The sequence below is a fragment of the Pygoscelis adeliae genome, unplaced genomic scaffold, assembly GCF_000699105.1.
Source record: "Pygoscelis adeliae isolate BGI_AS28 unplaced genomic scaffold, ASM69910v1 Scaffold113, whole genome shotgun sequence".
In the NCBI taxonomy this organism is placed as follows: Eukaryota; Metazoa; Chordata; class Aves; order Sphenisciformes; family Spheniscidae; genus Pygoscelis; species Pygoscelis adeliae.
This window is the reverse complement of record NW_008825108.1, coordinates 9,436,674-9,450,212: the sequence shown is the minus strand read 5'-3', so window position 1 is coordinate 9,450,212 and position 13,539 is coordinate 9,436,674. Positions and strand designations below refer to the sequence as shown.

Sequence of the window (13,539 nt, the reverse complement as noted above, 5' to 3'; positions counted from 1 at the left end):
GCTTTTCCCCAGCTTATATACTGAGCATGACATCACATGGTATGGAATGTCCCTTTGGGCAGTTTGGGTCAGCTGTCCTGGCTGTGCCCCCTCCCAGCTTCTTGTGCACCTCCAGCCTTCTCAGTCTGGGAAGCATGGGAAGCTGAAAAGTCCTTGACTACACAACAGCTAAAACATCGGTGTGTTATCAACATTATTCTCATACTAAATCCACACCACAGCACTGTACCAGCTATTAGGAAGAAAATTAACTCTATCCCAGCTGAAACCAGGACAAGGAGGGAGTGCCAAACTTCTTATCGTTTGTCGTTAAGAGCATTCCTAAATTTCTGTTCCATTGAGAGTCACACCCTCTCAGTTTTAACATTCAGTGCTGCCTTCTCCCAGTCTCTGTTAGCCCCAGTTGTTCAGCAGTTCTTCAGTCCCATTCTCCTGTCCTCCTTATGCAAATTGCAACCATCTTGATTCATTCCAGAATGAAAGCATATTGGTTAACAAAGTTAACCAGCAAAGTTTTCTTTACCTGCCAAAGGATTCTGCCAAGGATAGCTTGTGGCAATTTAATTTCCTCAATAGCCTTTGGTGAAGCTTTTTGAAAATCCAAAGACGCTTTGTCTACTGGATCACCTTTATCTGTATTCTTATTGACACACTCACAGATCTCCCTCAGATTAGTGAGACAGGATTACTCATTTCCAGCAGTGTTTATTCACGTATGTGATCAGCGATCACACCTTTTGATAAGATCCAGTGATCTTACTATTTGTTATAGACTCTTCCAGAGAGGGAAGTCATACTTCTCTGCTCCAGAGTCCTCTCAAGTTGTTTTTGTAGATGGGAGTGACACTGGCAGCCCCTTCTCATCAGGCACAGTGTCACTTCGTAATGACAGCTGCATACCTTTGCCAGCAGTTGTGCAATTTTTGTATTTGCATTCCTTGAGAACTCTGAAGTGAATGCCATCCAGGTCCAAATTCTCCATTTGGTGTAGTACTTGTGGTGGTTTACCTTGTATTTCTTGCTGAAGAGAATGAGTTAGGTGTGGGAATCTTCCCTGCTATGGCCTTGTCATCCCTTTTTAAACTGTTGTCATCAGGTAGTCTCTCCAGTTCTGTAGTTGTCTTTTTGGTATATTTTTTATACATTTTGGTTTTTATCTATTTAAAGAACCTTTACCTATCAACCCAAACATCCTTCTACAAGGTGCTTTTCAAATTACTTTTTAGCCTTAGTTTTCTGTTTGCATTTCGTCAGCAGTATTTTATGACCTTTGCTGTCCTCCTCGTTTGGTCAAGCTTTTCATTGTTTTCAATGCTGACCTTTGCCCTTTGACAGCCTCCCTAACTTTTCTATTAAGCGTTATGGGTTTGGGGGAGGGTTGTGTTGTTTCCTTTTTGGATTGAGGCACACAGCATGCCTGGGCTTCTTATACAGTGTTTTTGAACAGCCTACAAGCTGCTTGCAAGCTTCTTGTTATTTGGGCTACTCCTTTCAGAGTTCTCTTTGTTGTCTCATTTTTAAGTAATTCCTCTATTGTATATCGAGTATCTGTATGCTGGATGTATTTGGTATGTTCTCTCCTGCTGCAGTGTTAAACTTAATCATATTGCTATTACAGAGTAGCTGACTAATAACCTTTGGAATTAGGTCTGGAAGATCCAGTCTGGAATAGCTTCTTTTTGTATGGGTTCTAAGACTAGTAAGGAACAAAAAGGAACTTTATGGGAAGCAAGTCATTTATCGAGTCCAAAAATGTAATCTCCACATATCATCCTGATGAGGCATTGATCTAGCCTACATGTGAGTAGTGAAAATCTCTTAGTACTACTGTCTCAATTTTACAGCTTCTGTAATCTCCCTTACATTTCCCAATGCCTATTGTATTCGGACTGGGAGTTAATAGTACAACCTTAGCTCTGTGTTTTTATTATTCGGGTGTGGGATTTCCATAGTGTTTCTTTTTTCCCCACTGTAGTTTTATGCTGTTAAACTTCGTATTTTCCTACACACAGGTCATTGCTTCTTCCCCACCTGTACATCCTGTTACTCCACTGAAGTTGACAGCCTCACAGCACTGGGTCCATAGAGAAAACCCTTTTTCCCCAGGTCTATTTTTACAAGGTGATCATTGGATCAACGACATACCCTGTTCACTATTCTAGGCATTCTGATGCTCAAGGTGTTCTCTCTTGTGAATCCCAGTGATCTTTTCTCATTGTCTGTTAAACTTTGGATTTAAGTCTTGACCTGACTTACATTCAATCTATTAAAAATCTTGATTCCAAATCATAAGTCTCATGAATCTTGGCTCCAAAATATGCCATTTCCACTGAGCCAGCAGCGTGTCAGCTTAACTCGGGTTTAGAATATGCTTGCCTAAGGTCAGTCTGCTTCAGATATCCTCACTGGAGTAGTTTTTACAGCTTTTGCTGTGAATTTTCTTTTCCTCATGAGGCACACTTGAACTTAAACTAGCTGTCAAACTCAGCACTTCATGAGTTAAAACTCATGCTCATTCGAAATTAAGTTTAGCTGGTAGCTGAAAAACTGCAGTAATGCAGAAGACCTAGAAAAGTAACATTTCATTGACTCCTGAAAAAAAAAATTGCTAGTTTTTTTTCCCCCTCCACTCCTTCGCAAGCTGTGTAATCACTAATCCTTTGAGTTCAGTCAATAGTCTGTTAACACAGCAGTTAACTGAAGAGCAGGAGCTGGCAAACACGGGTTTGCTTCATTGCAGTTCATAAATGGCTGTTGTCAGATACTTGTAAATGATCAGCAATGTAATGATTTTGCTACGTGATTGAAATTCCTCTGTTAAATAAATACATTGTTCAAGATCTAGAAATGCAATTTTCTACATAAAATGTTTCTGCTAACTAGCTTGTATCAAAGCCTGAAGTTTGACCTGGGTCACACAAGGAACTTAAGTTTACATTTAGATGCCTACCTCTTGTGTTGTAGATTCTACTCGGTATCAGATGACGCAGTCTTTTTTTGGTCTAACCTTAACTTAACCAAAATTACAGAGAAAAGTAGTATGCCAGACCAGCCAATTGTCCCTCATAATGATACCTGGTTTAGTATACCGATTTTTGGGAGGGCCTCTCTCTTTTTCTAATACTGTATTTATTGGTTATTACTGGAATTAATAAAAAGTTTGACCTTTAGTGAACATCAAAGCACATCCTTCTTTTAAAGTTGATTGATTTATCCACATTTCGATGTTTGAATATGGTAGTAGTTCTGATTTATTGACAAAATACCTTATTTTCATTTAAGTCTAAATCTCCTTCTTTTTCCTGAATAAAGATGAAGGCAGCTTTATTCCTGTGTTATAGCTGTAGATATTAACAACAGAAATGGTTACAGTTGCACAGTTACTTTGCAGTATATTGCATTTACTTTATTGAGGAAAAAAAAACTGACTCTGGAGTACAGACTGTGTAGTAAGGATGTTTAGAGGATTGAGGTCAATAATTTGTCTTAAGGGTGTTTACTGTTTGTGTTTTGGTTTTCACAGCTTCATCACTGGTCCATCTGTAGTTCCTGGCTACTTCTCAGTTGAAGCTGAAAATGTTGTGCTAGTTCTGAATGGAAGAGAAAAAGCAAAGATCACTTACGCCACTCAGTGGTTGCATTACGCACAAATGTTAATTCAGACTCACAAAATACAGCATGTAGCGGTTGTGCTGCTTGGAAATGAGCAGTGCAACAATGAATGGATTCGACCATTCCTGAAAAGACATGGAGGATTTGTAAATCTACTCTTTGTTACATATGACTATGCGTTGGTAAATGAAGAAGATATATTCCAGTGGCCTTTAGGAGTAGCTACGTAAGTGCTGTAGACACAAATTACAATTGAAACTTAATTGTTATGCGTGAGGTATGGAAAATACATCTGAGTGTTACTGCTGATACCCAAAACAATTATAGTAAGTAAATTGTAGAACATGATCCTATTAATGATTTTCTAAAGCAAGCATTGGAATCTTTGGAAATCGCATTTAGCAATAAAAATGATAACAGAGGAAAAGAATGCTAGGATTTAGGGAGCTTTAAAAAAAATGAACCTGTGTCTGGTGGGGTTTTCTGTTTGTTTATTTTTTTTTCAGTAGATTCACTCTTGAGATTTATCATAACTGCTGATGTAATATGTACCAGTGACATGGGAATTAAAAGATATTTATGTAATCAGGTTCCAACTACTGCTTGTTTAGGAAAGGAAAGGGATGGTACTGGTGGTACTTTTTTTTAACCCCTGTTGTGGCTCTCAAAAGGAAATTGTATGCCTCACATTTGGAATTAGTATACTACAGTATCACAGTAATGTAGTCTGGCTTAACTGCTTACTCACAAAAATGTTTTTGTTATACTTACTGCTCAAACTATTTATGTGGAGTAGATAAAGTTTTGGTTCAATTAGATGTACTTTTTTCCAGCTTACTCCTTATTAACAGAGTTAATGGTGGTTTAGCTACTTATCATGGTAATATAAGATGAAAAGAATACAGAATTATTTTCGTATCTTGTGTTGAATTTGAGTTCAATATCCTGTATTGAGCCAGTTGGCAAACTGTATGGAGTTTTTATACATGGCTTGAACTTGCTCACAGTGTCATTGAAATACACTAAATCTGGATTCTTGATGGTGTCAGAGAATTGATGGCATTGGAAGTTCCTAAGCAAAACAAAGTTGAGTTTTGAGATGCCAAGATTAAGGTGACAGATGATAGAAAGCAACAACAGTTACAACAGTAAACCAGGGTGCAAAGCTGGGTGGAGAAAGATAGGTCGGGTATTGCAATGGGGTTTGCAGCCCTTGCACACCAACAGTTGTAAAAATTGTGGTTAAAGGTATGCAAATGTGCCAGGTTTTCCCAGTGAAGAGGGAAAGTAAAGGTGTAGAATCCTTGAAAAATATTTGGCATGAAGAAAAAATGGTTTTCTGAAAGTAAGTTAGTATTAATCACGTAGAAGAACAAGGAAAGGACTGTTCCATCAAAATTTGGGAAGATGAAGAAAGTGAGTATGTCTTCAGAGAACCATTAATAGCAATGAAGAAATCATTGTGAAATAAAGTAGAAACTACCTTTGAAACCAGTAAAGAATTGGGATCAGGGTATAGTTTTTCTTAAAAAAAAGAAACAACAGGGAAGTAGAACAGTGATCCATCAAAAATAATAACATTAGAAGGAATATCTGTCTTAATTTGAGAATGCAAAGGAGCGGAAACTTTTTTAACATTCATCTGTTCCAGAAAAAATACTAACTTTGCGTAATGAAAAAAGTTAGTGCCAGCCCTTCAGCTGAAGCAGTGTTTCAGTAGCTGTCATGCTGACCAAAATAAGTGATGTAAGATTTGAGGAACTGGTCAAAAAAAGAAAAATGCCTGATGTGATGAAAACATGTCTAAAAGGGTGGCATACAGTTTACATTGGATCCCAGGACTTTACATTGGTTTTGTTAGTCCAAAAAGACAAGTTAAATAGCTTGTACGACAAGCTATTTGGTAGCCAAAAGATTAGATTAATGAAGTCCACCCAGATCAAAGTGACATTTTCCTTTGAGGGGTTACCAGTGGTATTTTCAGTTGATAATCATGCCCAGAGGTTAAGGTAGCTGACACTTAAACTCCGTAGTTACCATTAACCCGGCCATTTCAGTCAAAACTGGTGGTTGTGTCAAGAACAGCTGCTTTTGAAAAAGCATGTTTCTCAAGGACATTCTGTAACATGCGCACATAATGTCTCTGATGTCGAAAGAAGACGTAAGTATTCTGGAATGTCTCTGAAGAGAGTGGTGGGGACAAAGGGAATAAAGACCAACTTTTAGGACAGGACTTGCACTGGTTTGCTTGTGGGTCTGTCTATGATTATAGATGTGGATTGGCAACAAATAGGTGGTTTTAGTCTTAGAATCTGCTGCAATAAAGATGAAATGGTGCAAAATGTTTTTTCTTTGACATAAAGCATATCGTTATCTAATGCGTACATTGTTTTTACAGCTACAGAAATTTTCCAGTTGTAGAACCCAGCTGGTCAATGCTACGTGATCCAAGATCATATCTATGTAATTTCTTAGGAACAGTTTATAAGAACTCTTCTAGGGAAACCCTGATGGAAATTCTGAAGCAGGATGGGCTTGATAAACTTTGCTGGATTGCAGCCAGAGATCAGTAAGACTTTGATTTACTTTGTGAAAATATTCAGACTTTTTTGCCTAGTTCATTATTACCGATCCTTTCCTGAGTGTTAAAAAATAGTACAGCTAAAAGTAACCAGTCATGATTAAAAGAGAGAACATTGCCGAGACTCTTTATATAGGTCTTCATAACGTAATGGCCTTTCTGTTGCTATGTTTTACATAAAGCATATTTTTAAATACATAGAAAAATCTCCTATGTATACTACATATAAAGACAATCTTTTTTTTCTTGTATACATTTGATTATGGTGGGAGAAGAAATGTTTGTCTTGCACCTTGTGTGTATTAATGTCTTACTAGAAGAAAAAGGCAGCTGTATTTTGTTGTGTTCCATATAAGAGAGTGGATTTAACCTGTACGGCATGGCTCTTTATTTCAAGTAGGTAGAACAGATCTTTTGACTAACAGGAATAGGGTTCTGATTGTATTTCTTAATTTTGCCAAGCAACACCTGTAAAATGTTTGATAGCAGGCACAGCGGTGCTTAGGAAGACCTCAGCTACCCTGATGAAGAATCTCAGGAGATGGGTTGTATCTGTGACGTAAACTCGTATCTCACAGATGTTCTGAGGCACTTCAGGCAGATGGGTTCAGGTTAACGGATTGCTTTACATCCTAACTTTTGAAGAGCAGACCTCTACTGATCTAAAGTATTTGAGGCCAAAAAAAATTCGTTAAAAGTCCATCAGGTGTCTCCCTGTATGTCTATTTCTGAACTCTGCTGTGAAGTAAATTGACATATGCGTCATCCAAGTCACGCAGAAGATTTAAAATGGCGTTTCAAGTTGCCTCTTACACTTCTAAGTATTAATAATTTCCTAAAAGGACCATATCTAAAAAGTGTTACAATCTATTTTTAACAGTGACGTTTTCAATAAATTTTCAGAAGACTCTTTAAGAATAGTTAAGACTAAAAGTAAAAGCCTATTGATTGTGTGTGTAATATAAAATTTTTACATTGACAGCATTTTCAGTTTTATAAATAATTGAAATAAAAGCATATCTCTATTTTTTCATTGCAGTGCCTGTGGGAAAAATGTTAATTTTCAACCCCTTTACTTTCCTAGGTGGCAGCCTCAAGAAACAAATGAAAGTTTCAAAAACTATCAAGATGCTTTGCTGCAGAGTGATTTGACATTGTGCCCAGTGGGAATAAATACAGAATGCTATAGAATTTATGAAGCTTGTTCATATGGATCTCTGCCTGTTATAGAAGATGTAATGACACCAGGTGATTGCGGAAATTCATCAATGTACCACAGTGCTCCATTACAATTACTAAAAACCATGGGGGCTCCATTTATCTTTATTAAAAACTGGAAAGAGCTTCCTGCTGTTCTAGAGAAAGAAAAAAAAATGAGCTTACAAGAAAAGATTCAAAGGAGAAAAAAGCTTGTAGAATGGTATCGAAACTTCAAAGCATGGATGAGACAGAAATTCATTAATACTTTGGAAACTTCATTTTTGCCCAGTGATAAAGGATAAATTGTCCGTTTTGAAAATCTAGACTAGATTGAAAGCTTAATTTCCATTAACCTTCCGTGGAAGCTTTTATACAAAAGAAATCTCACAGGGCAGATGCATTCCTTTTGAAGTCAACAGAATTGCGCTAGCTTGGCCAAGAATTGCGCTAGCTTGGAGGGCCGACGTTCGGCCCTCCATCCTTAACAATTTTCAGAGAGGTTGTTGACTTAGCGGGGTAAGGATGTCTGTAAGGATGACAACAATTTTGTTACTAGTTTTACAATTTCCATGTTGGTGTGTGACCTGATAGATTTTTTTTTTAGGGGAATATCTTTGCGCATGTGAACTTGTTAAAATGCAACATGAGTACAACAGCTGTGTTTGAAGAAGAGAGAAGAATGAAAGCTGTATGGTACAGAGTAATTTATTATGTAGACTAAAGAAGAAAAGTATGATTATAGCAAAATTGCCAGGTTTAGCACAATCATTAAGATACATCCTGGTAAGAGCTTGTTTTGAAAATGTGAACTGTTTACTTGATTGACATTTCATTTCCAAGAAAGTGGCTAATTAAACACTGTGGAATAAAAATGTATATTTCAAGGTAAAAAAAGAGAACTCTTTCTTAGAAATATTTCATAGCAATATATTTCCCCTTCAATTTCGGGTATCAAAATTGCTTTCTTTCATTTCCATTTAGTCTTGGGTCAACACCTTTCTGAAGTTCTGCCGCGGGAGATTCATTACCTGCAGTTAACAGCTGCGCATTCTGAACCCCAGGCCTTAAACATGAATTTCTTTGTAGCTTATCTGATTTCTCAAAAGCTGCTGAAACTTGTCAACTCCAAAAGATGGCAGAAGCATAATATTGCATGTTTATGATACTACATGTACAACAAACAGTTTCAACCGTTTGCTAAATGTAGCCAAAGGGATCTGTTACTGTTCTTGTACATCAGACGTGAGCGTGTGCTGTTATCTTCAGCGCGTTCGGCTGAGCGGTGTTAACTGCACACACAACGTTGGCGTACTGAAGGTGGTGCAATAGCCAGTTTTCTGTCTTTAAAGCTCAGCATGCCATATGGGTTCCTTCTCATGCAGGAATTCAAAAGCCGGTGCAACTGTACGGCTCAGTAACATTAACATTAAGAGTGGCTGTGGACACATGGTGTAAACTGTTTAAAAGATCGGCTTCTAGAGAGCAATATGTTTCCAAAGAAACTTAACCAGCCTTTGTAACTGTTGGTAATCCTGTAGATAAGGAAGTGGCTTGCAAAGGATCCGGCTGCCGATCGCTTACCATTCTTGGACATTTTAAGTTGTGATAATATATTTCAATGGTTAGCTTTTCCGGTCTTTTTAGATACTGTCTTTCAATGACTGAAACTTACACAAGGAGTGATACAACTAAGAGTTTTGTAGAAGCCTTTCTCACAGCAACTACTAAGTATGAATTAGGATCGCTATGTGCTGGAAGTTTCTCTCTTGGCTTATTGCCCTCACCAAAACACTTGCAAAACCACAGAAATAAAATCCTGTTACTTCTTGGCAAACCTTGCATGTTAGTAATAACCTCTAAGAGCTGGGCAAACTCAGAAGCAGCTTCCATAGTCCTAAAATATTTCCAGGAATTCTTCCTACTGGGATGGGAGAAACGAATGACGGTTGAACGAGATTATGCTTATTTTGGCATGTTCATAAAGACTGATGTTGGGAGAGACAAAAGTATTTCAAATGCAATTCCAACCGTGCCCTAAGAAACTGTTGCTTCCAAGAAAATTGCTACCATAAGGAATGTCGGGACTGCCATTTTCCAGTAGCTAAGAAGGAGTTTAGTGTTTGTGTAGTGCTGTGAGTCCTACACAAAGGCTTTGATGAATCAGCCAAAAAAAAAAAGCTGACCTGATGAAAATGTGCCTGAAAGGATGATGTACAGGTCACATTGGATCCCAGGACTTTGTGGTGTTTTGGGGTTTTCTTTTGCTTTCTGAGTCCACAAAGATAAGTTAAATAGTTTGTACGATAAGCCCTTCTGGGATCACTCCAATGTGACGCTATAAAAATCATGCTGTGCAGCAAAAGTGACAGCGGTTCTCAACTCTTCTTCTCATCCCAACAGCTTATGCAGTTAAAAAGAATTGCATAGATTCCTTACTAATCACCAGTCCATAAATCACGACCAATAATCCTCTTGATAGGGAAACAGCTTGCAAAAGGTCACGTTACCGATAGATACTTAAACTCTTCAGGTGGGTCAAATTTCAGGATTTCTTCAGTGTCTCCTGAACAATAAAAAATAGTAAATGGGTATGTATTTTTATCTTGTCAATATAAATACTTTTCACATCTTTACTACTAATCTGAGCATGGAGGACTGCTTTGAGTGTTGAAGTCTCTCTAGGCGACTCTAGTTTTAAAGAACGTAAAAGCTGAAAAGGCACTAGAGGTGAAATCCGAGGGCCAAGAGGAATGCTAATCAGAGGAGGATTAATGGCTGTGTACATTTCTGATGTATTTCATTCAGAGTGTTTAAGAGAAAATGCATCTGAGAACTGGGAACTACACGGCAGTAAAATGGTGAGGCAAAGAGTTTCAAAACGGGCGTTAGTCCCGTAGTGTCTGGTGTTTCAGTGTGGCTAGTATTTTAAGCGTCTCTGGTTCAAGATCCCATAAAGAGGCCTCAGTCTTCAGAGGAAACTGCTGCATGTTTTGAAAATCAAGAACCTTTTAAGATTTCTCTAGTTCAGTACCCAAAAGCCGCTGCCTGGTTTTGAGAGGCTGGCCACACAGGCAGGTATTTGTACGGTAACATCTCTTGTCTCCTAGTTGTGTTGAGTGCCCTGGCGGCACACGCTTTGCTATTCATGTTTTCTTCTCTGAACACCCTTGGGACGTGAGTGCAACGCGGTGAACGCCGCTATAGTAGAACACAAGATGTTTCTGATCCATAATCCCACAACACAGATGCATTTTGTCAAGCATGCCATGAAATAACATGACTCATTCTCTCAGCCAGTCTTATACCAGCTTAATCATAGAAGGATAGCTTTAGGTAAGTATCCTCAAATTGCTTCCTAGTTGATACTCTGCACAGTCCCATCTGACAATGCAAAATTTCTGGTTTTCGGGTGGCAGCATTCCCCATTCCTATGGTCTTCATTTTTTTCATCTTCAGGAATATATAATTTGTAGCTTGGGCTGCATTTTTAAAACAAACAGGACAGAACTAAAGTATTATGTGCGGTTGCCATTAAATGGGTGTTTTCAGAAGATACGAGATGCAAAATAAATGCATCAAACAGAAATGAGTCATTCACTAAGAGCCAGATGAAGACACAGCCCATTGAAAGACAGCAAGTTGTGCAGGTGGCCACAAATAAAGAAAAATGAATCTCTGAATGACTGAAATTAGCCTGATTCTTTCAGATGAAGTTACTAAAACAGCAGAAATCTGTTAAATGTCATATTTTGAAATTTGCTGTATCAAAGGAGTTTTGTTCAGGGCCCAAAATGCAGGGTTTCTACGTAAGTGATTTCTTTCTTTGCATGTTTTTCCCTCTGCAATGGAGTTCTTTTCTGAAGATTAAGGGTAGTCCCCGGCCATGAGAAGAGATCCACCTTAAATAATATTTACATAGGAGATGCTGAAACATCTTCCTCTGTGGCTGTGTATTTACTACTTTTTAGTATTTGTGACAACCCTTGTCGGCAATGAGGCTACCACGGTGCTAGGTGCTAACGCACGAAATACTCTGGGACGTGAGATACCCAGCTTCGAGCCTTTGGTCCAGCTTGGGCAGAGCAGGGGGGCTGCCCAGCCACTGCCCCAGCTGCCGCTTCAGAAACACGACCACGGGGAAGGTCTGCGTTGAATGTCTTTGCTCCTACTTTTGACTGGGGGGGTGGGGGGGGAAGGTTTCCTTTGTCATGGTGGAAAGCTGGGAATAATAAATCTTGAAATTTATGAGACGTGAAAACAGTCCTATGCTATAGAAGACAGAGTAAACCATCTCTGAAGAAACTCGAAAGACCCAAAGAAAGAAGCTCTGACAGGCTTTAGCACAAAACCTGATTATTTTTCTCTTCTCATCTACTTCCATTTATCTCTTTCTCATACTAATCATGCTTTCTGTTGAATGGCATTTCATCAAAATCACACCACGCTGGAATCATTGAAACTATTTGGACAGGGAGATCTGCCCTGTAATGGTGGAACATAGCAACAATGTTTGGACCTTGCTTTGATGTTAAGGAGTTTCACAGGAGAAGTGATACTCCAAGATGAATTTGAAGATGTTCCATATTCAGGACAGGATTGTGTCACTATTTAACAGCCTTTTATTCATCACAATGTGCGAAACCGTGCATATATTGGGAAAGGTGCTGTTTCACTGAAATTTATACTATTATAACAGTGCTGAGCAAATCTAGTAACTGAACTAAACTTCAGGATAAAATACTTAGTAGACTTTGACAGCCTTATTACTTTGTTTGCTAGTAACATAAATGAGGCAATTGCTGCTTCAGGTGTAGCACAAAGATTTCTTTATATCCGTAGACAAAAAGAATTGTATCAGAAGCTATATAGTTTTTTTTAACAATATTCTGTTGTCTGCTACCATTGGGTATGTGGGAAGTAGGTAGTTTGATTTCAAGAGAGTTACTCTGAATTTCCAGAAACACAGCCCAGTGGACTTCAGCTCATGGATTCTCTTTTTGAATATGGATCTCCATATTCATTCTCTCTGAATATGGAGGTGGAGAATTAAGGACAGCTCTGTTCCCCTAAGGGGAAGTGGAATGTACTGATTAATTGCTGTAGAAATCTAAATGGTGCTTCACACTTCCTTCAAATGCTGGCACAGATTTAAGACAGCCAGTGACGTGTGCTCTCTGGTATGCAGTCTTTAATTGCATATTCCTTATTGCTGGAGGGTTCGGTTTATTCGTTTAATAGTGATTTATCAATCTCTGTCAGCGCAACCCTTTGCTGATGATTGTAGAGTATCATGATTGTTTTACAGTGAAAGCTAGTCTTACTAATGCTAAAACTGAAGACAATATACCATCTGATGAGTATACAAGCAGGAATCTGCAAGTTATGCCACGTTGTACCAATTTTCGTTCCTTCCCCTGTCTAATCAGACTCTGATTGTTTCTTCTTGTACGTCTCTTCTCTTTGCTTTTTTCTCCCTGTGAGCTGATTTTACCCAGCTGACCCTCTTTTCACATTGTTATTTTCAGATTATAGCAAATTGCTTTCTAGCTGGTAGGGATATAATTTCCTTGTCCCCATGGAGAATTTCTACCAGGTACCCAATCTCAGTGTGGATGTAATCAGGCTTTTGCTGAATTTCTGCCTTAGCAAAGCTCTTGCTGTGACACAGCATGCTGCCAGAATATCTCACTGTAGGTTGTTACGTCATCTGAGTGCTTGTTTCTTAAACATTTATAGTCTGTTGTTTAAGATTTTTGACTGTCTGTATTAAAAGTTCAGTGAAAAGGATTATGTTTGTAGGAGCAGAAAAGAGGACTAACTTCAAACATCTCTTTGCTTTCCATTTTACAGCAAGGAATGCTCTTCATTCCCTGAATGAAACTTCACATGCAACTATAGATACCTGAACACAGCTTATGGTGTTTGGCACCGAAGTCTTAGACATTGGCTCATGACTTTTGAGATCTGAATTTGGTTCCTCACAACATAAGTTACCAAGGGCCACATCCACCAGAGGATATTCACGTCCAGTGTAAAACCTAGGGCAGGTCACTTCTGCTTAGATTAACTGTCCAAAGGACCGATCCTTTGAACTGCTGCCAGACAGCCTGTGGTGCTTGGCCTGCTGGTGAGCTGTGAAACACCAC

General features: G+C 38.6%; 1 protein-coding gene across 5 annotated transcripts in view; it reads left to right on the top strand.

Moving 5' to 3' along the window:
• TMEM5 (transmembrane protein 5) overlaps positions 1–13,328 on the top strand; it is a 20,468-nt gene extending 7,140 nt beyond the window's left edge. Inside the window, exons 3-6 of one of the 5 annotated variants that reach the window (XM_009327584.1) lie at positions 3,524–3,838; positions 6,011–6,181; positions 7,278–8,176; positions 13,244–13,328. In XM_009327584.1, the coding sequence (XP_009325859.1) occupies positions 3,524–3,838; positions 6,011–6,181; positions 7,278–7,695 (904 nt within the window). In that variant the 3' untranslated portion in view covers positions 7,696–8,176; positions 13,244–13,328. Of the gene's footprint in view, positions 1–1,647; positions 1,801–3,523; positions 3,839–6,010; positions 6,182–7,277; positions 8,236–13,243 lie in introns of those variants that run through there. The other 4 variants (XM_009327585.1, XM_009327586.1, XM_009327587.1 and 1 more) reach the window with 4 other exon arrangements.
• Positions 13,329–13,539: the final 211 nt, after the last annotated feature.